The sequence below is a fragment of the Meles meles genome, chromosome 19, assembly GCF_922984935.1.
Source record: "Meles meles chromosome 19, mMelMel3.1 paternal haplotype, whole genome shotgun sequence".
NCBI classification, from domain to species: domain Eukaryota; kingdom Metazoa; phylum Chordata; class Mammalia; order Carnivora; family Mustelidae; genus Meles; species Meles meles.
In genome coordinates, this window is record NC_060084.1 from 48,860,833 (window position 1) to 48,884,857 (window position 24,025).

General features: G+C 59.2%; 2 protein-coding genes across 4 annotated transcripts; one reads left to right on the forward strand and one right to left on the reverse strand.

Moving 5' to 3' along the window:
* Positions 1 to 279: 279 nt before the first annotated feature.
* On the forward strand, positions 280 to 8,287 carry KLC3 (kinesin light chain 3). Its single transcript, XM_045987641.1, has 13 exons — positions 280 to 351; positions 3,438 to 3,703; positions 4,183 to 4,413; positions 4,741 to 4,810; positions 5,201 to 5,420; positions 5,707 to 5,794; positions 5,882 to 5,983; positions 6,423 to 6,596; positions 7,044 to 7,134; positions 7,217 to 7,254; positions 7,344 to 7,450; positions 7,647 to 7,710; positions 7,967 to 8,287. Exons 2-13 carry the CDS (start codon positions 3,446 to 3,448, stop codon positions 8,036 to 8,038), a joined length of 1,515 nt encoding a protein of 504 aa, XP_045843597.1. The 5' UTR covers positions 280 to 351; positions 3,438 to 3,445; the 3' UTR covers positions 8,039 to 8,287.
* Positions 7,450 to 22,684, reverse strand: ERCC2 (ERCC excision repair 2, TFIIH core complex helicase subunit). 3 transcript variants are annotated; one of them, XM_045987630.1, is made up of 24 exons: positions 22,617 to 22,684; positions 22,186 to 22,285; positions 21,043 to 21,120; positions 20,904 to 20,966; positions 20,643 to 20,756; positions 18,634 to 18,750; positions 18,433 to 18,549; positions 18,071 to 18,194; positions 17,863 to 17,959; positions 17,616 to 17,749; positions 17,360 to 17,528; positions 15,664 to 15,782; positions 13,182 to 13,251; positions 13,028 to 13,097; positions 12,827 to 12,928; positions 11,674 to 11,737; positions 11,007 to 11,128; positions 9,761 to 9,853; positions 9,589 to 9,661; positions 9,299 to 9,369; positions 9,041 to 9,184; positions 8,769 to 8,912; positions 8,307 to 8,405; positions 7,450 to 7,593 (listed from the first exon to the last, which is right to left on the reverse strand). In XM_045987630.1, exons 1-23 carry the CDS (start codon positions 22,619 to 22,621, stop codon positions 8,313 to 8,315), a joined length of 2,283 nt encoding a protein of 760 aa, XP_045843586.1. In that variant the 5' UTR covers positions 22,622 to 22,684; the 3' UTR covers positions 7,450 to 7,593; positions 8,307 to 8,312. The 3 variants fall into 3 exon arrangements, with proteins under 3 accessions (XP_045843586.1, XP_045843585.1, XP_045843587.1); XM_045987629.1 differs by lacking the exon at positions 7,450 to 7,593 and adding an exon at positions 7,595 to 7,729; XM_045987631.1 differs by lacking the exons at positions 7,450 to 7,593; positions 22,617 to 22,684 and adding exons at positions 7,595 to 7,729; positions 22,378 to 22,496.
* Between the last annotated feature and the right edge of the window lie 1,341 nt (positions 22,685 to 24,025).

Sequence of the window (24,025 nt, forward strand, 5' to 3'; positions counted from 1 at the left end):
GCAAGAAAGCCGTCGGTCGGGATCCGAAGTTTCCAAGATTCCAGCTGCGCTGAAACCCGGCTTTTCAGACTCCAGCGCGCCGGTACGTTCCTTGGATTCGACCCGCCCGACGGCTTACGGGTGCGTCTGGGGCAGTTCTGCTATTGCCGCAGGGCCCGGGCCGCTCTGCGCCGGGCTGTGGGCGGGGTCGGTCTCACCTGCGGGGGCGGGGCTTCCGGCCGCCCCGCCCTCGGAGGAGCGGCAGGCGGCTCCAAACCCGGGGCTCAGCTGGGAGCGGCGGGGCGTGCGCTGTGTGCGGGACGCGGCCAGGCGTGTCGCGGCGGAGCGGGTCCTGGAGTCGCCCGCGCTCAGGTGGGCCCCCCCGAGTGCGGGGAGGGAGTTCCAGGGACCGCGAGGATGGGGGCGGGGGCGGAGGGTGAGGGCTGGGCCCCGCGCTCCCTTGAGCCGCTGGCTTAGCGACGGGGACGAGCCTTGGGGCCCCTGGGGGCCCCCCTGCCCCGCCCTGGGGCTCCCCTGGGGTCCGGAGGCTCAGCTGGGGCCGCGCCCCCTCCCCCAGGCGGAGGTAAACAGAAGCGAGGACGGGGCGGGGCCTGGGGAGAGGAAGGGGGCCCTTGTGACGGCCTGGCGGGGGAAGCGGGGGTGCGCGGGGCTGGGCTGGGCTGGGCCAGGCGGGTCGGCCAGGGGTAAGATGTGTGGTTTAGGGGATGGCCGTGCTGGGGGCCTCCTGCCTGCTAGTGTGGGAGTGGAGATGGTGCGTGTGAGAGCCGGTGTCCGAGGCTCAGGTGTGTGATGGTGTACGAAGCTCAGGTGTGTGTGCGATGGTGCCAGGCGGTCGGTAGGGGTGAGAAGGGCAGATGGACGGTCGGTGGAACCCTGCGCGGGCGCAGAGGGACTATGGGAATGATGCAGAACTGTTTCAGAGATATGAACACGTGGGCGACCTCTGAGTGTGTGTCTAATACAGGGCCAGGTGTATGGGAGGGAGGTGAACTGTTGTTTATGGGATTAGGTGCCTGACCCAGGGCTTGCAGGGCCGGGGCAGGCTATGGGCCATGTGGGACCCGCAGGGACTGGTAGGGTGTGCCTGTGATTAACACTGTCAGCTGTGCGGTTGTGCACGTGTGAAAGGGAGTTGTTCTCGGGACTGAGTGTGGGCAAAATCGTGTGAAAAACGGTTGGAGCGGTCAGAATGACTCTCCGTGAACTTGTGTGATGGAGACTTTGCGGGGCTTGCGAATGACACTAAGTACGGTGTGCTATGCACACACATAGGTACGTACAGCGACAGAGACTGGCGTATGCACCCACATATACGTGGAGATTGGTGGCAGGTGAGAGCCTGAGGTCTAGAAAATCCGCAGATTCTGTGGCTTGCCTACTGGGTGTCTCAGTATGAGACACGTGGGGAGGTACCCAAAACTGGGCTGCTTGTGGTGGCCTAGAGGGTATGTGCAGAAACTGTGGCTCTCCTCTGTGTGTCCCCACCGCTGCGGGTGCCTGCCATGGACACCCAGGTGGGACAGGACAGCTGAGTCCGAGTTGAGGAATCATTGGTACCCCCACGTTTGGAGCTCTGTGTCTCTGCGTGCGTGCTGCGCGCAGGTGTGTGAATCCCTGGGTGGCCCGGCAAGGTGTTGGAGGAAGTGGGGAAGAAGGTGACAGGTCCACAGTGACTCCCAGGAGTGAGTGTGTGTGTGCGCATGTGCGTACGTGCGTGCCCGTTAGAGGCACGTCATGGAGAGTTAGGGACTTGTAGGACCGCCTGAGTGCGGGAGAGGGACACGTCATGGGGTTATGTGCAAGGGGACAGGCTGAATGAGAGTGATTTGGGATTTGGTTATCTTTTCAGTGATGAGAGGCACAGGTTTCGGTGTGTGGTGGCTTTTGTTCCTGAGACGAAAACAGACCTGTGTGTTGGGTTGTATTTCCAAGAGGAGAGTGTACATGTATCATTTCTAGAGGAGTATGTGTGTGTGTGTGCGTGCACGCGCGCCCGAGTTAGTGTGCTTCATTAGGCTTTTTAAAAAAGATTCTATCTACTTATTAGAGAACGAGCCAGGGGAAGAGTAGAGAGAGAAGCGACTCCCTGCTGAGCAGGGAGCCCGATGTGGGACTTGATCCGAGGACCTCAGGATCATGAGGTGAGCCAAAGGCAAACGCTTAACCAACTGAGCCACCTCAGTTCCCTGACATTAGGGTTTTTTTTAAAAGCAAATATGGATGTGTGGGACTGGGTTCAGTTTTATTTCTTGGAGGAGACAGGGCATGTCCAGAGTACGCCGTGTTTCTGAGAGGAGAATGTATATTATGTTCTGTTTTTAAGAAGGGAGTGTGTGTATGTCGAGTTGTATTTCTGAGAGGGAGCGTGTGAATGTGTGTGTGTGCATGAGTGTGGGCAGGTGTGTTTCTGAGAAAGTTTGTATAGATTGCACTGTATTTGAAAGAAAAAGCATGTATTTGATTTCTGAGAGGAGACTGCGTGTGTTGCCTTGTGTATTTAAGAAGGGAGGGTGTGCGTGTGTTGGGGTCCATTTCTGGGAGGGGAGTGTATGTGTGCGTGTCTATGTGTATATGAGGGATCCAGAGGCACCACGAGGGGTCATTGACCTTGTCACCCACAGACAACCGCGTGAAGTGCCCCCCGTGAGACCCCCACCCGTTAGCATTGAGTCCTCAGACTCTGAACTGTCATATGGCTAGTGTGACATCCCTGAGCTGTGGCTGCCACACGTGTGTCCCAACTTGCCTTGGACTGGCTGAGCCTGTCTGCAGCGGAGGGTAGAGCCCCTGTTCCCTTGGGATCTGTCAGCTCCTCAGGTCCTAGGAGCTGACACACGGGCCCCCCCACCTCCTGATCCCCCCAAACCTGGAGGGCTCCGCTGCTTCCATCGTCCCAGCCTCTTGGCCCTCTCTTCCCGCCCCACCCCACCCCCAGTGGTCTGACTGGTTCCCAACAAAAACACCCTAAGAATGAGCTCACGGAGAGGCCGCCCGCCTCCACATGCCCCGCCCCGCCCCGCCCCGCACGCCCAGCAGAGGCGGGCGCCTCCAGACCAGGTCACACGGCCGGCCGGGAGGTGTTCTGGGGCCCTTGGGGTGGACAAGTCTGGCCAGGTGAGCCAAGGGCGGGTGGGAGGCCACGAGACCACTGTTTGCTCTCTTGGGGTTAGTTATGCATGGGGTTTCAGAGTTGCCCTCAGGGCAGGGCCCGGGGCTGAGGACCAGCAAAGCTAGACTAGAATGTTCCCAGTTGCCGCCTGGCTGGTATGGGTGTGGGACAGGGAGCTGGCCCGAGTGAGGAGGGGATGGAGACAGAGGGCTGGCTGGGCCGGCTGGACAGGGAGACAGTCGGGAAGGGTCCTGATGGCCCGGCCGGCTGGCCTGGTCCTGGCTGGCCTGGCCCTGGCGGTGATTCCACTTGCCCCCCTCCCCCCCAGGAGCTGCAATGTCCGTACAGGTGGCAGCCCCTGGAAGCGTGGGGCTTGGCCCAGAGCGCCTGAGCCCCGAGGAGCTGGTGCGGCAGACACGACAAGTGGTGCAGGGGTTGGAGGCCCTGCGGGCCGAGCACCATGGCCTGGCCAGACACCTGGCTGAGGCCCTGGCGGGACAGGGCCTGGTGGCCGGCTTAGAGCTCCTGGAAGAAAAGCAGCAGGTGGTGAGCCACGCGCTGGAGGCCATCGAGCTGGGACTGGGTGAGGCCCAGGTATGCGGGGTCCAGCTCTCCAGCTATGGGGCGGGGGGAGGCTGGGAGGCTGGGAGGCTGGCAGGAGGCCGGGGATGGAGGAGACAGCTATGCGGTGGGACGAGCCTGGAAGGGGGGAGGCCTAGGGGAGCCAGGCCTGGGGAGAGGCTCTAGGCTGGAGCAGCGTTCCTGGGCAGCAGGAGGGGTCCTCGTGTGGTTCAGGAGCCCCTGAGCCAAATGGCATCCATCTGTAGAACTCTGGGTCCTGGGGAGACTTTGGGGTCACACAAAGTGGGGTCACACACGCTATGAAGCGTCCCTAGACGTAATTTGCATGCCTGGGTGAGATCAGAAGACTCCCTGGACAGGATTTGGGGCTTTTCCCCAGGAGCTTCTGCACATCCTTGGAATCCCATGGAAGGGTCTCTGTAGGATCCAGGGGCTCCTGGGTAGAGCAGGGGTCCTCTGGGCTGGGCCTCTGACCCCCAGACCCCCCACAGGTGCTGCTGGCCCTGTCAGCACACGTGGGCTCACTGGAGGCGGAGAAGCAGCGGCTGCGAGCCCAGGCCCGGCGGCTGGCCCAGGAGAATGCGTGGCTGCGGGAGGAGCTGGAGGAGACGCAGCGGCGGCTCCGGGCCAGTGAGGAGGCCGTGGCGCAGCTTGAGGAGGAGAAGAACCACCTCGAGTTCCTGGGACAGCTGCGACAGTATGACCCGCCGGCAGAGAGCCAGGTGCCGTGGGGGGCTGGAGGCGCTGGGGCCCCTCTTCCTCCCTAGACACCCCACAGACCTGTACCCCCCATGGGCCCCCAGTGCCCCAGATCCTCCTTCCAAAGATCTGGACCCCTTGACAGACTTCTACAACCCCCAGACCTACTAGAATTTCCATAGAAGCCCCCAGTTTCCACAAAGTCCCCAGATCTCCTCCCAAGCCCTCAGAACCCACCCAGCCCCCTGGGCTGCTGACCACTACCTCCCTCAAACCCTGAGATCCAGGACCCTGGTCTCTAGAGCAAACTCCCAGCCTCTTGACCCCCTCTCCTTTCCTGCCCTCTGCAGCGGCCTGAATCCCCCCCTCGGCGAGACAGCCTGGCCTCCCTGTTCCCCAGTGAGGAGGAAGAGAGGAAAGGTGGGTGTGGGGGAGCCCACAGTTGGCGGGGGACACTCAGGCACAGGGGACGAGAGGCTGAGGCTGAGGCCATGAGACCCCAAGGTAGATGTCTGGGCAGGGGAGCAGGAGCATAAGGTCAAGTGGCTGGGTCAGGGCGGGTGACGGCCGAGGCTGGCAGCTGGGAAACCAGGCAAGGTGGCCACAGTGCTGCCGGCCAGGCTGACGCCGTGTTCACATCCATCGCCTGGCTTCCCGATCTCAGTGGGAGTGGGCGGTGTGTATGTGGGCACCATCCCAGGGGCCAGCGGGGCAGTGAGGCAGCTACAGTCCTGGGGTACGTGCTCCCTTTCATGGGGCAGGAAGGCTCGGATGCCAGCAGTGTCCTGATGCCTGGCTGCCCCCCGGCAGGCTGCGAGGCAGTGGGAGCCGCGGCGGCTCAACAGGGCGGCTACGAGATCCCTGCCCGCCTTCGGACCCTGCACAACCTCGTGATCCAGTACGCGGGCCAGGGCCGCCACGAGGTTGCAGTGCCGCTGTGCCGCCAGGCCTTGGAGGACCTGGAGCGGAGCTCGGGCCACTGCCACCCCGACGTGGCCACCATGCTCAACATCCTGGCACTGGTGTACCGGTGAGCCCATGGCCAGTGTGGACCTGTTGTTGGGGGTGGGGGGGCTCTGCCAGCACGGGGCACCTGGATGGGGGGGACAGGGACCTGGGGAAGCCACTGTGACCCAGGCGAGGAGTCAGAGAACATAGGCAAGACACCCCAAAAGAGCGGAACAGCCCTGGGGTGGCTGGAGGCTTGCCAGCAAGGGAGCCTGTGCTAGATTTGGAGGGCGTGGAGACCCCAAGGGGCTGCGGAAGGGTGGCACCCCAGCATGGCCAACCTTCTCCATCCCTGGGCCTCCTCACAGGGACCAGAACAAGTACAAGGAGGCCACAGACCTTCTCCACGACGCCCTGCAGATCCGGGAGCAGACGCTGGGCCCTGAGCACCCTGCAGTGAGTAGGGGCCTGGGAGGGAGGGTGGTGGGGCCCTGCCTCCCCGCACCCTGACCTGCCTCCCCTGACCCGACACCGCCCCTGCAGGTGGCCGCCACCCTCAACAACCTGGCCGTGCTCTATGGGAAGCGGGGGCGTTACCGGGAGGCTGAGCCCCTGTGCCAGCGCGCCCTGGAGATCCGGGAGAAGGTACTGCCCTCCCAGCCCTGACCCTGGCCCGCCCCTGCAGAGTCCCTTGTCCGCCACTCCTTCCTACTTGAACCTGATGTGCTCAATTCGGTGGCTCTCATCTTGTAACCCTGATCCCATGATGTCCTTCCCATCGGATACTGTGAGCCCCCGGTTTGAGCCTGGAGGACTCAATCTCGTGACCCCCCCCCAGCCTTGACTTTTAGTGAACTCCCCTGATCTTGACTCTGTTCTTCTGCATCACCTCATATGCCCACAGCCGTCCTTCCAGTCCCATAGGACCAGCCTGACCTCGACCTGATGAATCTCGTTTGTGTAACTTCTACCCTCCAGTCCACAACCTCATGTAACTCTCCCCCTAGATCCTATGAACCTTTCCTCGTGACCCCCCTTACCTCTGCCGGCATCACGTGGCTCACCCGTGCCCCCCGACCCCCAGGTCCTGGGGAGCGACCACCCGGATGTAGCCAAGCAGCTCAACAACCTGGCTTTGCTGTGCCAGAACCAGGGCAAGTTCGAGGAGGTGGAGCAGCACTACGCCCGCGCCCTGAGCATCTATGAGGCCCTGGGCGGGCCCAACGACCCAAACGTGGCCAAGACCAAGAACAACCTGGTGAGGGCGCTGCAGGGCACAGGTACTTCTCAGCCCTGGGGCTGCCTGCCACAGCCCCCAGCAGAGGCACCCACTGGCTCAAGCAAGCCCCTGGAGCAGGGGTCTCCTAAACCAGGTCTCTGAGCCGGGCCCTGACCGCCTGGCACATAGAGGACATGGAAGCCTCGGGAAACCGCAGGTTGGTAGGGCCAGAGGACAGTTCCAGAGGTTTATTGAACGCTAGAGCCCCATCTCAGTCCTTGAGGGAAAGCACCATCCATTTCTTAAAGGACCCTAAGAGCTCCTGTTGTCCCATTCTGCAAATAAACTGAGGCACAAAGGTTATGTCGCTAGTCCATAGTAGAGCAGGAATTAGTCACCTGCCCCAGGTCATGAGGTTGGGGGGGAGGGGAGGATGTGCCCAGGGGAGCTCCAGATCTGAGCCCTGATCACCCACCCTCCCTGCAGGCCTCGGCCTACCTGAAACAGAACAAGTACCAGCAAGCAGAAGAGCTGTACCGAGAGATCCTGAGCCGCGAGGACCTGCCTGCCCCTCTGGGTGAGCCCCCCCCCCGCCCCCGCCCCCCCCCCCCCGGGCGACTGCTCCGTGTCCCCACTGCATTCCCCCACTCTGTTCCTAGGAGCTCCCAATGCAGGCACAGCTGGTGACGCTGAACAGGTGAGGCGGGAAGACGGGCTTGGCTTCGGCTCCTGGGGTGGGGACCGGAGGAGAAAGGGGGCTGACTGGGGTCCCGGCACCCTCTCCAGACCCTTCGTCGGAGCAGCTCCTTCTCCAAGATCCGTGAGTCCCTAAGGCGTGGAAGCGAGAAGCTGGTCTCCCGTCTCCGAGGCGAGGGGATGGCAGGGGCAGTCGGGTGAGTGTCCAATTGGGGAAGCAAAGAGCCCCAACAGCTGCAGCTTCTGCAACCCACACCGCTCTGTCCTGTTCCAGAACCTTCCATGGTTCCCATCGCCTCTGCCACACGTACAGTCACATCCGGTGCCAGGCACGCCTTGCCTAGAGCGGGAGGCAGACACTGTGGGCCTCACCCTTCCACCCTCTCCTTACAGGATGAAGAGAGCCCTGTCGCTCAACATGCTGAACGTGGACGGTCCGAAGGCTGCGGGGACCCAGGTGAGGGGAGCCGGGGCACCTGCGGCAACAGTGGAGTAGGGGGCTGGGCTAGCAGGCCCAGAGGCAAGGGAGGAGGGGTACGGCTGGGCTGGTGGTGGAAGGGACCCGTGAAGAGGAGAACGGACAGGTCCTAGTTGGGCTAGAGCCCGAGGGACGGACAAGCAACCCTCGGGGATGCTCAGCGGTGACCCTCATGGCACCCAGAGCAGAGCCCGGTCCTGCCCCGCGCCCACACCTCCCCTGTGCCTGTCTGCAGGTCCCCCATCAGCACCTGAGCGAGACCGCGCGCACCCTCAGCACCAGCACCCAGGACCTGGGCCCCCGCTGAAGACAGGATGACGTGTAGCTTCTCAGGAAGAGCGGGGAAGGGGTGAGGGGCAGCCTTTCATCTCCCTGAGTTTCTCCCCACCTCTTAGGGGCTCCCCCTATATGGGACTCCCTCGCTCCTCCTGCAATTAAAGGCTGTAGATTTGGAAGCCACAAATGTCTACCTGAGGTTTCCTGTAAGGCCCAGAGGTCACCTCTAGGCCGCTGGGCCTTGGGGCCAGGTGAAACCCCAGAGTCACCCCACGCACCTTTCCGGGCCCTGTACCCACCTTGAGCTACAGCTGCTGCGCAATCTGCTCTATCCTCCGCAGCGTCTCCTCCGATTCCAGCTGCTCCAGGCTCAGCAGGGACAGGCCCAGCTGGTCTTCCTGGCGGTGGGGAGGTGTGGGGGGCAGAGGAGTCAGCTCCGGGGTGGGGCCGGATGGTGGGAGCACTTCCCCACAGGCCACCTGGGACCCCAGGGGCCAAGACTTGAGAACCATTAGCGACAGGGTGGCCCGCACAGGAGCTATGGGGCGGGATGCTGGAGTCTAGAAACACCCACCTAAGGGGGAACATGTCATCCCTGGAAGCAGAAGCCAGGCCTGACGGAGGGAGAGGACAGCCAGCCAGTCTCCCACATGGAGGACGGGCATGGCTGCTCCCCTGGGCAGTGCTGGGGCTTGGGACCTTTGTGGAGGAGCGCTGCCTTGGAATAGTGAAGGGAGGGAGGGTGGGCCCCTCCAGCTCACCCGGTGGAATGGCTGAGCCATCTGCCTCAGGAAGTACTTGGCGACCTGGACGCCCTCGTCCACGGTCAGGTTGAGGTTGGCGTCCGTGAGGTGCTCCTGGATCCAGCGGGGCAGCTTCCCGCGCTTGTCGGCCCGGGCAAACCGCTGTCAGCAGGAGCGCGAGGGAGGGAGGGAAGACATGAGGCCCCTGGCCAGGGAGCCCAAGCCTCCTTCCCCATCTGGAAAGGGGGTAGGGGGCCCAGCCCGGTAGGCTGACACCCCTGCACCCATACCTTGTCGGCAAAGACCATGAGGCCGTAGTCCGTCTTGCCGCGGATGGCCCGACCCACGCACTGGGCCGCGTGGCGCATGGCGTCGAAGGTGAGAAAGTCGTTCTCGCGGATCTGGAACTGGTCCCGCAGGTACTCCAGCCGCGCCTGCCCAAGAGAAGAGGGCGGAGCGGTCCCTCCTGCCCCTCCTGCACACCACCCCAGTCCCAGGGGGAGGGCCCCAGAGCCCCAACTGTCCCAGGGACCGACGGTGCTGCTCACCTTGAGAATGCGGCTCTGGGTGTAGACGTAGGGGACACCGAACATAATGACCGCGCGCCCGTAGTGGTGCACTGGGGAGCGAGCACGGGGAGGGGGATAGGGTTACTGGGGGGGTGATTGGAGCAGTAGATCCCGCAGGGCCCAGGGACTGGGACTGAGGAAGGGGGAGGTCCCTGCGTGAGCCCAGGCTGTGTGTGTGTTGGGGGTGGGGGAGGGTCGTCCCCTGCAGGAACAGAAACAGCCAGAGCTCCATGCAGGCACCCGGGGAGGGTAGAGCCGGGTCTACTCACCGAAGTCGATTCCCTCAGACACTTTTCCCCGGGCCACTGACAGCAGGATGGCTCCACGGCCATTCTCACAGGCCTGGGGAGGGGAGGCCGAGACAGGAGACAAGTCCCCTCAGAACAAGTCCCCTGGGCCCCCTGCGCACAGTCTCCCGGCACCTCCTGTCCCCCTGCCCACCTCCTGGTACTTCTCCAGGGCGACACTGGTCTCGGCCCCATCCTGCGTCTCAATGAAAAGGAGCTTATTCCTCTGGATGTTTTCAAGAATGCCCTAGGAGAGGACAACAAGCAGGTCAGGCTGCAGGTTGGCTGGAAAGTGGACTAAGGGCACAGGTGTCCGGGCTCGGCTCAACTCTGCCCCGATCCCCGTGCAGCCGACTACCTCTCTCCCGGGGCCCCAGCGGCCTGCAGAGATGTGGGGGTGGGGTCGGGGGGAGGTGACTGCTGACTGGTCTCACTCCTGGTGGGAAGCTGTGATTCCAGGCATGGAACCCCATCTTCCAGACAAGTGGGGCAGGCATATGGCCCAAGCTGATGAAGCAGGACCCTCCACCCACCCCGCTGGTACTTAGTGGAGGAGCCGACGTATACCAGGGGGAGCCAGGCTGAGGCTGCCCAGAGACTTCTGTGACTCCGCACTAGCTCTGTGAGTGATCAAGGACAGACGCAGGGATGGAACAGAGGGTCCAGAAACACCCCCACACAGATGGCTCACCTGTACCCCTCGGCGGGGGGCAAGTGCTTTCTAAGGAATTGGGCTTCAATGACTGGAGCTTCATAGAGGGAGAGAAAGAACCTTGACCCTGACCTTACACCACACACAAAGATGTGAGGTACCTCACAGACCCAGATGTGAAAGCTAACACTACCCGGCTTCTAGAAGAAACACAGGATGTGATCTTTAGGAGACTGGGGTAGGCAAAGCTTTCTTAAATAGGACACACAAGACTCAATATGTGGACGTGGATGGCCAGCAGCCACCTTTCCCACAGTGTTGAAAGCACCCCGCTGAGGACGAGACCGAGGTCTCGACCGAGTGGACAGGGCTTCCCTGCCACGTTCCCTGGAGTGTGGGTTACCCTAGAGGCGCCTGCTTCCACTACCCAAGAGCTGGGCCGTGGTGCAGAAGCAGAGAGGTCACAGCGGCTGTCATGCCCCCATCCTGCTGGCCATCCGGGGCCTGGCTGTGGTGAGCCCCACTTCCAGAACACTCCATGACCTGACCCCTGCGCTGTCCCGCAGGGGCTGGATGTGTGGGGGGGGGAGGGGATAAGGGTACACTACGCCGTTTGTTCTTTGAACTGTTTTATACACTGTCCTGTCCCCTATGATACGCGTCACCACTTATAACACGAGATCAACAAGGAAGAGAGCCAAGAGCTGAGGAGAGGGGCCTTTCCGGGGCAGCAGGCGGCTGGGCGTACCTGCTCATACCAGGAGGCCACGGTGCTCTCCATGTACTGGTAGCTGGTGAAGAAGGCCACGATGCCATCGGGGACCACAGCGGACATCTCCAGCAGGAGGTTCCCATAGTTCCGGATCACCGCTGGGGGGAGGGGAGTGGTCGGAGGTTGTGCAAGGGTCCTGCTCCCCCTCCCTCGTCAGAGCTTTCCTAGCTAATGCCCCGTCTAGAACTCAGGGTTCCTAGAAAATGCCACTGAGGCCACCTGGAGGTGGAGGGCTCCACACCCCCGGAGGGCTCTTCACACACATTCCAAGTCCCTTCCCAGGCCCCTGGGATGACCACGCCCCCCCAGCCCTGCCCCCGGAGTTAGGTGTGGCCACGTGACTTGCGCTGGCCAAGGAAAGGGGCACAGAAGGGGCCGTGGGTCACTACCGGGTGAACGTCTTCATGAGGCAGAGCACCATTACCAGGACCCTTCCTGTCGCATGTCACCCCTGCAGGGGCGTGTCCAGTGGGGCAGGTTCCCAAGGTGAGGAGACACCGGGCAGGCCCCCACCAACCCACAGTGGCACATATGTGACCACGGTGCTAAGTGGCTCGGACTTGGGGCTATTTGTTACCACGGCCTGAGACCCCCCAATACACCTGCCCCGAGAACCCGTGAAGCCTCCCCATGAGCAGCGTACCGATATCCTCCCGGGTCTCAAATTTGGAGCTGATGGCCACCTGGTCGTTGCCACGACCGATGATCTGCAGAGAGCAAGAGATGTCCGGGTAAGCAACCGGCAGCAACCACCCTGACGGGCTGGTGGCCTGCTGGTGCAGGGCTCAGCTTTGCATGGACACGGCTTCCTTGAGTGAACCCTCGGCTCCCCTGTCACCCGCACGACACGGATGGATGACCTCAGGCCTGGAGAAGGTGAGCTGCCTGCTGCGGATCATGTGGCAAGTCAACAGCAGCGGCAGAACCAACCCCGTCCGCCCGCGCCACTGACCAGCAAGTCCGTCCCGCTGGCCCCAGCCCCCAGGCCACCCGGTTCCCGCAGGACGTGTCTCCCCATGAGCTCGCCAGCCACCAGGCACAGGGCACCTTCCAGCACGCCCCGCCGACCTCCACAGACCACGAGGCAGGACGTGGCCATCACTAGTCTTCAACCCCCGAAGGGCGATTTCAAAAGCCAAGCAACTCCAGAAACTCCAGGTACTTAACTCTGGTGTCAACTCCTGTGGTCGCGACCCCTGCCCTCACCTGAGTCCACTCAGGGTCCTGGCTGACCTCCCTCCATCCGCAGGCTTAAAACACACTCCTGCCAAACCAGGACTTTCCCTGGCGGGAGCTGCCCCAACCCCACTGCAAATGTCACACCCCACACGGCAACTGCTTGGTTTTTAAAGTCTGGGAAACTCTCACTTCGAGAATACATCTGGCCCAAGGGATTCGGAGAAGGGACTGAGGGCCCACATTATGAAGCCTGTTTTACAAAGGAGATTGAGACAAAGCAGAAGGGTCATCATCAAGATCATGGCCAGAGGACAAACTAGGCACAGCCCACATTAACGAAGATGTTCACTGAGCGCCCACTGGCACCGGGCCCTGGGCCATGTAAGCCGCTCTCTCACCATCCCCTCAACCACCCCGGGAGGTCAGGGAGGACGCACTCCCACTTTATAGATGAGAAACTGAGGCCTGGGGAATCACACCCCCAGAGAGAAGTCACATGAAGCCCAGATCTGTCTGTGCCCTCAGTTGTAAAACTCTCCTGCCCGAACAGCAGGGGAAAGAGAGGGAGGAATGGTGGCCCACCGCCCCTGGCCCAGCACCCACCCTCTCCCACGCACCATGGGGCAGAGGCAGACCCGGGCCAGCGTCATGGTGAAGGTTGCCATGGTGACAGGGTGGAAGTCCAGAATCTTGGGGTAGATGTCCAGCGGAGACAGCGTCTGTTGCAGGGACAGTGGGAGGGATCTTAGCAGAACTGGGCAGAAACCGGGAGCCCCACAGTGGAAGGCTGGGGACTGGGGGCGAAGAAGGGGCCTCACCCCCGATGTGATGATCACTGACTGGAAGCGCTCGAACACAGGTTTGATGGCCAGTGAGGCGTCCATGCAGCTGCAGGAAGCGGATGGGGGTGGTGAGGACCACTCTGGGGCCCCCTTGGTCTGTTCACGCCCCCACACTGGGGTCGGGTCTCACCTGAAGTGGAGGATGGGGTTGGCAATGGTGGGGGTCCTGTCATCAAAGGGCTCAATGATGATGGTGAAACCTACAAGCAGGTGAGACTCTTGGTCACTGGTCACTGCCACGCCCACCCGGCCACTCTCTCCTGCCCCATTAGTGACTGGGACCAGCCACCTGTTCCTCAAGCTTAAAACCCAGGTGTCGGGAGTCCACAGTACACCCCAACCTGCCCACTTCTCCCAGGGCCAACACCCACCCAGGAGCGTCATGAGCAGAGTGCACCAAAGGTTCCCTCCTCAGAGTCTCCCGGGGCTGCAGGAACCCACACCCCTACTCAAACCTAAGCCTGGAGCCTTCCCCCATGATCCTTGTCTCTAAACTATCAGGCAGGTCGGCTTTGCCTCCAAAGCCTATCTGTGATCTGACCGCTCTCCTCATCCCCTCCCCCACCATCACCTCTAGCCTGGACTATTGCAGTCACCTCCCTGGGCTTCCAGCTTCCACCCATGCTCCCTTCCCAGCAGCCAGAGGGACCCTGTGAAATCCTGAGTCAGGTCACATCCCTGCCCTGCTCAGAGGCTCTGCACAGCTCCCCAGGCCCCTTCCAGAGTTCAAGATTGTCTTTGAGACCCTGCCGCGCTGACCTCATTTCTTCCTGGCTCACAGGCCGCCTCCTGCCTAACTTTCCAAAAACCACCAGGCTCACTCCACCCCAGGGCCTTTGCACTGGCTGGCCCCACAGCCTGAAAAGGTTCCCAAGGCAGTTGGTTCCATCTGGTCATTTGGAACTCAGCTCAAATGTCAGCGCCTCAGGCCTTCCTTGGCCACTGCAGGCATGCTCCAACATGGCAACATTTTTGTTTCTTGTGAAAACTGTCTTTCTGGAATTATCTTTCTTATTTGTTTGAGTCTCTATTACCTGTACTCCCCTCTGCAATGTAAGTTCCAAGAGATCAGGAATGAGACCCCTCTTGGTTCCTGACACTTCCTCAGTGTAAGGCCTGGCCCATTTTTTGGGAAAAAAAAAAAAAAAAAAAAAAAAAAAAAAGGTGAATGAGGGGTGCCTGGGTGGCTCAGTGGGTTAAATCCTCTGCCCTCAGCTCAGGTCATGATCTCAGGGTCCTGGGATGGAGCCCTGGCTTCCCCCCTCTCTCTGCCATTTGTGGTCTCTGTCTGCCAAATAAATAAATAAAATCTTAAAAAAAAAAAAAAAAGGTGAATGAATGAATTCATACATTCAACTTAACTTAATTAAAAAAAAAAATATGGCGCCTGAGTGGTTCAATCATTAAGTGTCTGCCTTCAGCTCAGGTCATGATCCCAGGGTCCCGGGATCGAGGACCACATCAGGCTCCCTGCTAGACGGGAAGCCTGCTTCTCCCTCTCCCCGCTTGTGTTCTCCTCTCACTGTCTCTGTCAAATAAATAAACAAAATCTTAAAAAACAAAACAAACAAACAAAAAACAAGTCCTCTGTACCCAGCCCTGTACTGGGGACACAGTGGGATCCAAGACAGCTTTGGACCTGTCCTCCCCGGCCTCACAATCTGATGACAGAGGCATAGTCCTGTCCCCAGAGAGTGACCACTCAGAGTAGACAGGGCTGGGACAGGGAAGCCAGAAGGAGGGGGGCTTGACCCAGCCTGGGGGTCAGGGAGGGCTTCCTGAAAGAGGGAACATCTCTAACAAGCCAAGCCTAAAGGAGCAGGAGATAACGGGAGGCTGAGGAATACTGGGACAGATGTCCCAGGTAAAACAGTGTGAGGCGCTGGTGGATGGGGAAGTGGGGAGAGAGGAGAAAGCCAGTCCCAGAAGGAAGATGGGATGGGACAGGGGGCTGGACACAGAAGGAAGCTCCTAGTGGGACTTGCTGCTGACAGGTCCTGGGTTTGGGGGACAGCCTCTCCATCCTCTGGGCTGGTGCAGCGTGTCAGGAGGCCTGACCTGGTTTCTGGGATACAGCAATAATCCCCGGGGATCAGACTGAGCCCTTGGCCAGCTTAACGATGAGGAAGGGGAGGGAGGGTTGACCAGTAAAGCCTTGGGAACACTTCCCCTCTTCCCTGGCAAGCTGGACACCAGAGCACTGCTCCCCACCCCAGGCACCAGGTCCTATCTCTCTCTCCAACTCCTGTCCTCCCATCCTGCCCCAGGTCCCTGCCCCTCTCTTGTTCAGAACCTCCCATGGCTCCCCACTTCCTGGGAGTAGAAGGGTCAACTCCTTACTAGACCATACAGGGTGAGTGACACCCCAGAGCTTCTCTGGCCTCACCCCCCACCCTACTGCACTCTGCAGCCAGAGGGAGCCTCTGAAAACACAAATCTAAGTCTGAGGCTTGGTGAACTCAAGACCTATCAGTGGAACCGCCCTACACTCGGAACAAAGCCCAAACCTACAAGGTTCTGAGCATCCCAGCCCCACAAACAAGCCTCTGGACTCTGCGGGGATCCTCATTCCGGCTGCCAGAGGGCCTGGCACAGGCAGAAGATGAGCTTACCTTTGGCATAAGTGCTGACGAGGGTGGCAAAGTTAGCCAGGAGGGTGAGGGGAGAGAAGTCGGCGAGGTCAGCGATCTCCAGGGTGTGCAGGAGGGAGCGGAGGCGTTCGGCACAGAATCTGGTGCGGGAGGCCAGACAGGGTCAGGGGGGCAATGGAGCGCCAACGGGACAGTGATCCCCTCCGCCACCATCAGTGTGTGGTCACACATGCCACCCCCAGTGTGCGGTCACACATGCCACCCCATGTGACTAGGTGGTTGCTGAGGACAGACACTGGGGCTGTTTCAGTCACCCGTGTCTCCACACTCTACACCTGCACACACACACCAGTGATCAGACCCTCCAAGCACGTGGTCACACGATCTCATGCAGGTTCTTGGTCCAAAGAGGAGACCTACAGCCAGACCAAGCATTCCAGTCCTGCACGGCCACACACAGTCACACCCAGGACCGCTCCTATTTTGTCGGTCACACATGGCCACCCTGATGACACACAGAGAATCAGAGTCCCACAGACTCACAGAGGACAACCCCACACACCCTCACGCGAGGAACACACACACATGGCCACTCGGTCACAAACACCAACAGTCAGGCTTGACGCTGTCACCCCTCAAGGGCAGGTCATGGGGCAGGGGTGCCTGGCTTCAGAACCAGGCCAATGGTCAGAGTTTTAGAACCGGCCTCCAAACATCACAGCTTCAAGTCTGACTTCTTGATGCCCTCCACCCTGGCTGGATCAGGCGCCCCGAGGGCTCCCTCATCCCAGCCAGGCCTGCTCAGGGCTGTCCCAGTCCCAGTCTGGGGACGGGTCTCCCTGGGGGGCCCGAGCCCCAGGAGGGCAGGGCCAGCACAGAGCAGGCATTCAGGGAACATGACTGGCTAGAAGCCCAACTCTGCCCTCACGAGTCTCTCATGAAGAGGGAAAGACAATGCCACCCCAAGGGCCGTCCCACCCCCCGAGATGCAGGGCAGCCAGGGCCTTCAGAACCCTATAGGCCTGGCTTCACGCACGTCCCCCATGAGGTGCTGTGTGACCCTGGCTGAGAGCTTGCTGTCTCTAGGCCGCACAGTCCTCGTGTGCAGCCAGGGACGCTGTACTGAGAGCCCACGAGATACACAACCTCAACTGGTTAGTTCATCGCTGGGGGTCAAGACCAGGAGTTATTTCTATCACTGCTTTCTCATGTAATCCCCACAGAAACCAGAGTAAAGGTGACCACTCCATTCCCATTCAACAGAGGGGGAAACTGAGGTTCAGAGAAGACCCATGACTTATCCAAAATAGCAGAGGAACAGGAAAGAAGGCCCCACCCCACTCCCAGGTTCACGCTCTGCTTATTCCGCGCTGGGGAGGCTGACCCACCCCACAGTCTGCCCGGTGGGGGCGTTCCTGCCCTCAGGCTTCCAGGGCACAAAGAGAAGCACTGGCAGCAGACTGGGGTGCAAGGGATCCACAGCACCTCTCCCCCGAAGCTCCCACCGTGCTGGGTTCTTGTCCGGGGTCCCCCTCCAGGGCCATTCCCTCCCCGGCTACCTCTTGGTCTGACGGCCCTCACACAGGCTCCTTCTACCTGGATCGTGACTCCCGACACTGGCACAGCGTGGCAGCTCAGGCCCAGAGGCCGAGGTTCAGGGAGGGCCCAGGGTCTGGCCTCCCACACCACCAATGCCCCCAGCCGCATGGGGCCACACCTGAGGGGCTTGCGCTGGATACACACGCGCTGGGCCAGGCCGCTGAGGAAGGCCGGGGGGCTCTCCTGCACCACGTGCTGGACCCGCAGCCGCCACTTGACATACTCCAGCAGCCGCCGCAGGAAGCCCAGGAAGTGCTCGGCCGTGCGGATGGAGCCCGGTACGGCCTCTGCGGGAAGAAGGCATCAGCCACCCCGGCGGCCAGAGTGGGCCGGGTGAGGGGGGCTGTGGGTGGCAGCTGAGAGCCGGGGCTCACCCTGTAGCACCTCGTCGGGAAGCACAGGGTTGGCCAGGTGGGCGTCGGTCTCCCGCGCTGCACTGGCCTCCCGCAGCCCCTCCACCAGGCGGCGGTACTCCTCCCGCAGCCGCTGCTCATCCGTCTCCTTGATCCTGCAGGCGAGGGAGGACAGGCAGGGGATTTGTGGGGGATGCAGGCAGAAGGGGGTTCCTGGGAGAGGCACAGGCCACATGGCAGGGGCAGGAGCGGGATGTGGAGCCCTCACCTAAGCACCGTCTTCTGCAAGGTCTCCAGGTTGCCCTGGCAGCGGTCTAGGGTCCGACGGGTGAGATTGACGCTCATGGAGTCGATGCAGACGTTGTCTGGGGAAGACAGGGGAGGGACCCGGGCTTGGTCAGGCCGCTGGAGCGCTGGAGCCGCGGCAGAGGGGCCGGCGCCCACGTGCGTCCCCGTGTGCCCTGCTCCTGCCTCACCGATGTTGTGGGCCTCGTCAAAGACCACGACGGCCTTGCGGGCCAGCTCCTTGGACACCAGCTCTGCAATCTTGGGGTCCAAGAGGTAATGGTAGCTGTAAACCACCACGTTGGCGTGCAGGATCTGGGGGCCGAGGAAGGCAGGGTTAGCCCAGCCCATGTGAGGTGTGCACACTGCCCTGCCACCCCTCGCCCTGACCCCCGCCGGTCCCGCTCTCACAGGCCCCCAGAGGCCAGGTGAGACAGACACGGGCAAGGGACAGAGAGCAGCTAATGGACAGAGACAGACAGACACGCAGGCGGGCCAACAGGCTACCCCACACTGCTGCCCTCCTCTGCCCGGCCCCCAGCAGCCTCCTCACCGAATACCGGGCAAGGAAGTAGGGGCACCAGCCCTGGCGCCGCCCCAAGGCCTTCAGGTCATCCAGGTTGTAGATCCCAGCAGGGAGAGGCACCTGGCGCCCATGGACATCAAACTCCTGGGGCGAGAGGGTACGCGGGGTCAGGGAGGCCGGCTACTACAGCCAACCTGGTCTTCCTCCCTCGGCCCGGCTGGCAGGCACCTCGTAGAAGCGGCAGTGGGGCAGGCTGGGGTCCTGCTGGTACTGCGCCCGCACGTACGAGGCCGTGAGGCTGTGGCATTTCCCGTCGACGTCCTTCCCAAAGCGCAGGGGCATCACCTGGAGGCGGGATGGGGAGGGCGCAGCTTAGCGCCAAGATGTTCAACCACTCCTCGAACCTGGGGCTCTACGCCTGCCAGCAAGGTGGGGGGGGGGGTGGGTGCTGGCCTGTTCCATCTGCAGTGAGAATGAGGAATTCTGGAGGAAACTTAAACCGCAACAGTTTCATTGTTAAAGAGTTAAGACACCGGGGAGACCTGAACCACAGGGGGTGTAACAGCAGTGTGACTGTTAGACTCTTACACTGAGCTCAGGGTTGTGAGTTCCAGCCCTGTGTCTGGTACAGCAAGGAGACTAGTTCATAACACCATATTGCGTAATTCCAAGCTCCTGTGAGAGGTCTTAAAATTCTCATTACAAGAAAAAAATTTTGGGGGCGCCTGGGTGGCTCAGTGGGTTAAAGCCTCTGCCTTCGGCTCCGGTCATGATCCCAGGATCCTGGGATCAAGCCCTGCATCAAGCTCTCTGCTCAGCAGGGAGCCTGCTTCCCTTCCTTTCTCTCTCTGCCTGCCTCTCTGCCTACTTGTGATCTCTGTCTGTCAAATAAATAAATAAAAATCTTTAAAAAAAAAAAAAGAAAAAAATTTTTTGTGACTGTATAAAGTGATAGATATTAACTAAACTTACCATGGTAATTATTTTGCAATATACACAAATACCGACTCATTACATGGTACACCTGAAACTAACGTTATATGTCAATTTTACCTTGATTTAAAAAATCATCTCGGGGCACCTGGGTGGCTCGGTGGATTAAGCCGCTGCCTTTGGCTCAGGTCATGATCTCAGGGTCCTGGGATCGAGCCCCGCATTGGGCTCTCTGCTCTGCAAGTGAGCCTGCTTCCTCCTCTCTCTCTGCCTGCCTCTCTGCCTACTTGTGATCTCTCTCTCTCTCTCTGTCAAATAAATAAATAAAATCTTTAAAAAACCATCTCACCTGATCTTTCTTTTAATTATTGAGATAATGGACATATAATACTATTAGTTTCAGGTGTACAACATAATAATGTGATACTTGTAAGTACCACAAAATGACCATCACAGAAAGCCCAATTAATACCCATCACCACACAGTTACAATTTTTCTTTTTTACTTTCTCAGTTTTTTTAAAGCAAGCTCTACACCCAACGTGGGGCTTGAACTCATGACCAGGAGATGAAGCATTGCGTGCTCTACTGACTGAGCCAGCCAGGCACCCCTCTTAGTGACTTTCACATATACAGCACAGTATCATTAATTACAGTCACCACGCTGTCGGTTACATCCCTGTGACCTGCTTGCTTTATAACTGGCAGTTTGTACATTATGACCCCCTTCGCCCATCTCACTCCCACTCTCCCCCCATGCCCAATCTTTTTTTTTTTTTTTTTTAAGATTTTATTTATTTATTTGACAGACAGAGATCACAGGTAGGCAGAGAGGCAGCCAGAGAGAGAGGAAGGTAAGCAGGCTCCCTGCTGAGCAGAGAGCCCAGTGGGGGGCTTGATCCCAGGAGCCTGGGATCATGACCTGAGCCACTCAGGCACCCCCCGCCTTGCCCAATCTTAGCCACTGTATAAAGCTAGTAATTAATGAGCCCCGTTTTACAGAAAAGAAGACAGAAGCCCCACTATAAAAAATCACCTTTCCAAGAATACGTGACTGTTAGGTTTCCGAGCCAGGAAACCTGGCCTGCTAGACTCCAGGAACCACCTTTTTAACCTCTCTCCGGCTGGGGAGAAGGTGTGTTTGTCTGGGCCACCCCATCAGGAGTCAGAGTTTGACATGTGACAAGTCTGTGAGTGGTCCCTGCCTGCTGCCCTGAGAGGTCTGGTTTGCAGATCTAGGACTCTGGTCAGATGGAGGTTTCCTCAACCCTGAGCTCAGGGCAAGGGGAGAAAAGGGTACACACCTCAGGATGAATACACAGGTTCTTCCGGGAGCTCAGAGCCAGGCCCAAAAACGGCAGCTTCTCACCCTCCTGCTTCTCATAGAAGTTGAGCAACTTTCGCAGCTCTTCGATCACCTGTTCCCGTGGAGGACAGAAAGGGACTCGGGCATAAAGCCCCTGCCCAGCCTGGCCCAGCCCCTTCCCCAGCTTCCCCAACACCCCCCAAAGCTATGGGGGGGGGGGACCAGCAAGTCCTGCGGTCCAAGATCGGCCCTGGCTCACCTTCTCAATCTCAGGCACAGTCCTCGAGCAGTAGATGAGCTTAGTCACCTCCAGTGGATACGCCTGCCGGTGACAATGGACTCAGCCCCCAATGGACCCCTTCCCTCTGCCCCCTTCCCCGGCCCCAGGGGTCACTTACCCTCTGGTATGCCATGATCAGGGCCAACAGGGACACTGTCTTCCCAGTGCCTGAGGGCATCTCCAGGACACCATGACCCTGCATGTTGAGAGGAGAGACATAACTTCAGGGACACAAACTCTGGGGACCACTCCCAGAACGCCACCCTCTTGAAATATTGGGACAACAGTAATTAAAAGTCCAGGCCCTGGGGGCAGTGGGTTTGAACCCCACTTTTGCCACCTCTTTGTTGAGTGGTCTTAGGCAAGTGTCTTCACCCATGTGGCCTCAGTATCCTCATCTCTAAAATGGGCCTGGGGGCACCTGGCTGGCTCAACTCGGAAGAGCATGTGACTCTTGATCTCAGGATTGCAAGTTCAAGCCCCACACAGGGTACACCGATTACTTTAAACACACACACACACGCACAATCTTTAAAAAAAAATAAATAAAATGGGCCTAATGAGCACTTCTTCAGTATATGTGCTGCCGAAGCGAGCACATGAGCACTTCTTCAGATCATGACTATAAGGATTAATGAGAAACTGAGGGTTAAATATTTAGCATGATAACTGATATGCAGCGACCCACTTTTTCTTTTAATTTAGCAAACACTTCCACAGCACTTACTCTGTGCCTGGCACCCCTCCTAAGTGTCTTACGTCCAGGTTTCTCCATCTAGGCTCCACTGACATATGGGGAGGGGGGCTGTCCCCTGCACTGCAGAATGCTTAGCAGCACTCCACTAGTATGACAAGCAGGAATGTCTCTGGACTGCCTCTGGGGGTCAAAATCATCCCCAGTTAAGAACTGCTGCCTTACTTACTGAATTAACTCCCATAACCTTCACGTGAACCTCGGAGGGTAGGCAGTGGTACTAAGCCCATTTTACAGAGGTGAAAGCTGTGAAACAGGGAGATGAAGGGATTCGCACAAAGGCACACAACTGTGGGTCTAGGATTCCAACCCAGAGAGCCGGCTCCAAAGCAACGCTGCGTCGGATAAACGTTAGGTGCTGCTGTTTTAGGTAAGAGGAGCTTTAGGAGCGCCAGCTTCCCGAGGACCTCACATTCCTAAAACCCCGAGGTCCAGCAATCTCCGTACTTAGACCCGCGGGCCGTAGTGCACCTGCCGGTTGGGAAAGGCCGGGTCGGGCCCACCCACCTTGGCGTCCAGCGTGCGCTTGAGCTCCAGCATGTAGGAGAACTGCTCCGGGTAGATGTAGTCGTAAGGGAAGTAGACCAGCAGCCCGTCCACGTTGAGCCTGGCGGCAGCGGGCGACCAACTCAGTTCCCCGCCCCGCAGCCCCTCTCCAGCCCCCACAGTCCCCACGTCCGGCCGAGAGGGGTTACCTACCGGCGCCGGTTCCCCCCGAGCGTCCCCCAGTTCCCCGGGAGGCTCAGGTCCCTTCGGCATCTCCTCGCTGACCATCCCTGTTACCGCCCCGCAGGTCCCCGCCGCTCTCCTTGCCCCACTCCTCCGGCACCCCCTCCCCCTGCCCGGGCCCCGGGACGCCCACTAGTTCCCCCATCTTTCAGACCCCACCCCCACCCCCGAACCCACTCGCGAGCAGCGCACTCAGCACCCCTTCTCACTTCATGGCGCCGACCGCCGAGAAAAGCGGCGTCGACCCGCCTCCCTCATAAATATTCAGGACGCAGGATCCGTGGGGAACCCTCCAGGTGCCGCTCCACCCTTCTCACGACTCCATTGGCTGATCCCGCCCGTCACTCTACTGGGCGGGGGGACAATGCGCGTGCGCACAGCAATGTGAGGGGGCGGGGTCCCCGGAGAGGAGGTGCGGGAGGCGTTGCTGAGGATCGCAGAGTAACGAGAACAACACATGAAGGAAGAGAACCGAGATAATCGATCCCATTCATTAGGATTTGGTCTTACTGCACCTGCCCAGATCGTGTAGCAGTGAATGGAGTCTAAAGGAACTGACAAGGAAATTGAGGACCTTTACGGAGCCCACGAGTTAGGAATAGCTTCGTCGCACCAGACTAACGTGTACCTGCTGTGTGCTAGACTTCTCTGGGATGAATAACTCCTCCCATTTAGTGAGCATCTACTGTTTGCCAGATACTGTCCGCATCAGGCAGCAATGCAAAGGCATCGTGGCTTGGTAGCTAAGGTGTGAACTCTGGAACCAGAATGCCCGGGTCCAAACCCCGGCTCCACTGTCTACCAGTCCTGTGACTGTGGTCAAATTAACTTGTCATCTGCAAAGTAGGAACAATTAGATTATTCACAATGTAGGGGCACCTGGCTGGCTCAGTCAGTACAGAACGGGACTCTTGATCTCAGAGTCATGAGTTCAAGTCCCACACTGGGCATAGAGCTTACATTAAAAAAAAAAGTAAAAACAAATATTTAAAAAAAAAGATTACGATGGACATGATGCTTAAATTAACCCACGTAAAGCATTTAAAACTGGGTGTAGCAGATACTCAGGATTCAGTAGGTAGGAGCTTTTGTGCAATTGCTCAACAAATAAATATGGGGTCTCTACTATGTGCCTGACCCTGTCCGAGGCCTTGGGAACACAAAGGTAACAAGACAGCCCCTGTTTGTGTCCTCAAAGAATGGACTCTAAACATACATGTAGATATATGGTTACAAGTATGACAAGTACTGTGATGGGAAAATTCTGGAAACCATAAGGTCTACATACAGGAAACATGCTGTCAACTACGGGGGTGTAGAGTGGTCAGAAAAGCCTTCTTTGAGGAAATGAGGTTTGAGTAGACACGGGAAGTAATGAGAAGGAACCAGCCAGCCAAAGGGGATGGATGAGAGAAGGGGAGAGGGTGTTGGTGTTCCAGCCAGAGGGAACGTTGTATACAAAAGTTCTGCCGCCACAAGGACGCTGATGCCTCAAAGGGTTAAAGGGAAGCCTGCGTGGTAGGACAGAGGCAAGGACAGAGTAGAGAGAAAGCAGCAGGAGGGAGAGGCAGGACCAGGCAAAAAATCCTTAGAGTGGTCTGCAGAACCCTGTCTAACC

Coding starts and splice junctions, on each gene's coding strand:
- KLC3 (XM_045987641.1), top strand. CDS start 3,446: ATGTCCGTACAGGTGGCAGCCCCTGGAAGCGTGGGGCTTGGCCCAGAG. Junction 4,414..4,740: donor ACCCGCCGGCAGAGAGCCAG/GTGCCGTGGGGG, acceptor TGCCCTCTGCAG/CGGCCTGAATCCCCCCCTCG. Junction 7,255..7,343: donor CAGCTGGTGACGCTGAACAG/GTGAGGCGGGAA, acceptor CACCCTCTCCAG/ACCCTTCGTCGGAGCAGCTC.
- ERCC2 (XM_045987630.1), bottom strand. Junction 21,121..22,185: donor AGCGCACGCTGGACGCCAAG/GTGGGTGGGCCC, acceptor CTCAACATGCAG/GGTCATGGTGTCCTGGAGAT. Junction 18,550..18,633: donor CCCACTGCCGCTTCTACGAG/GTGCCTGCCAGC, acceptor CTCTCGCCCCAG/GAGTTTGATGTCCATGGGCG.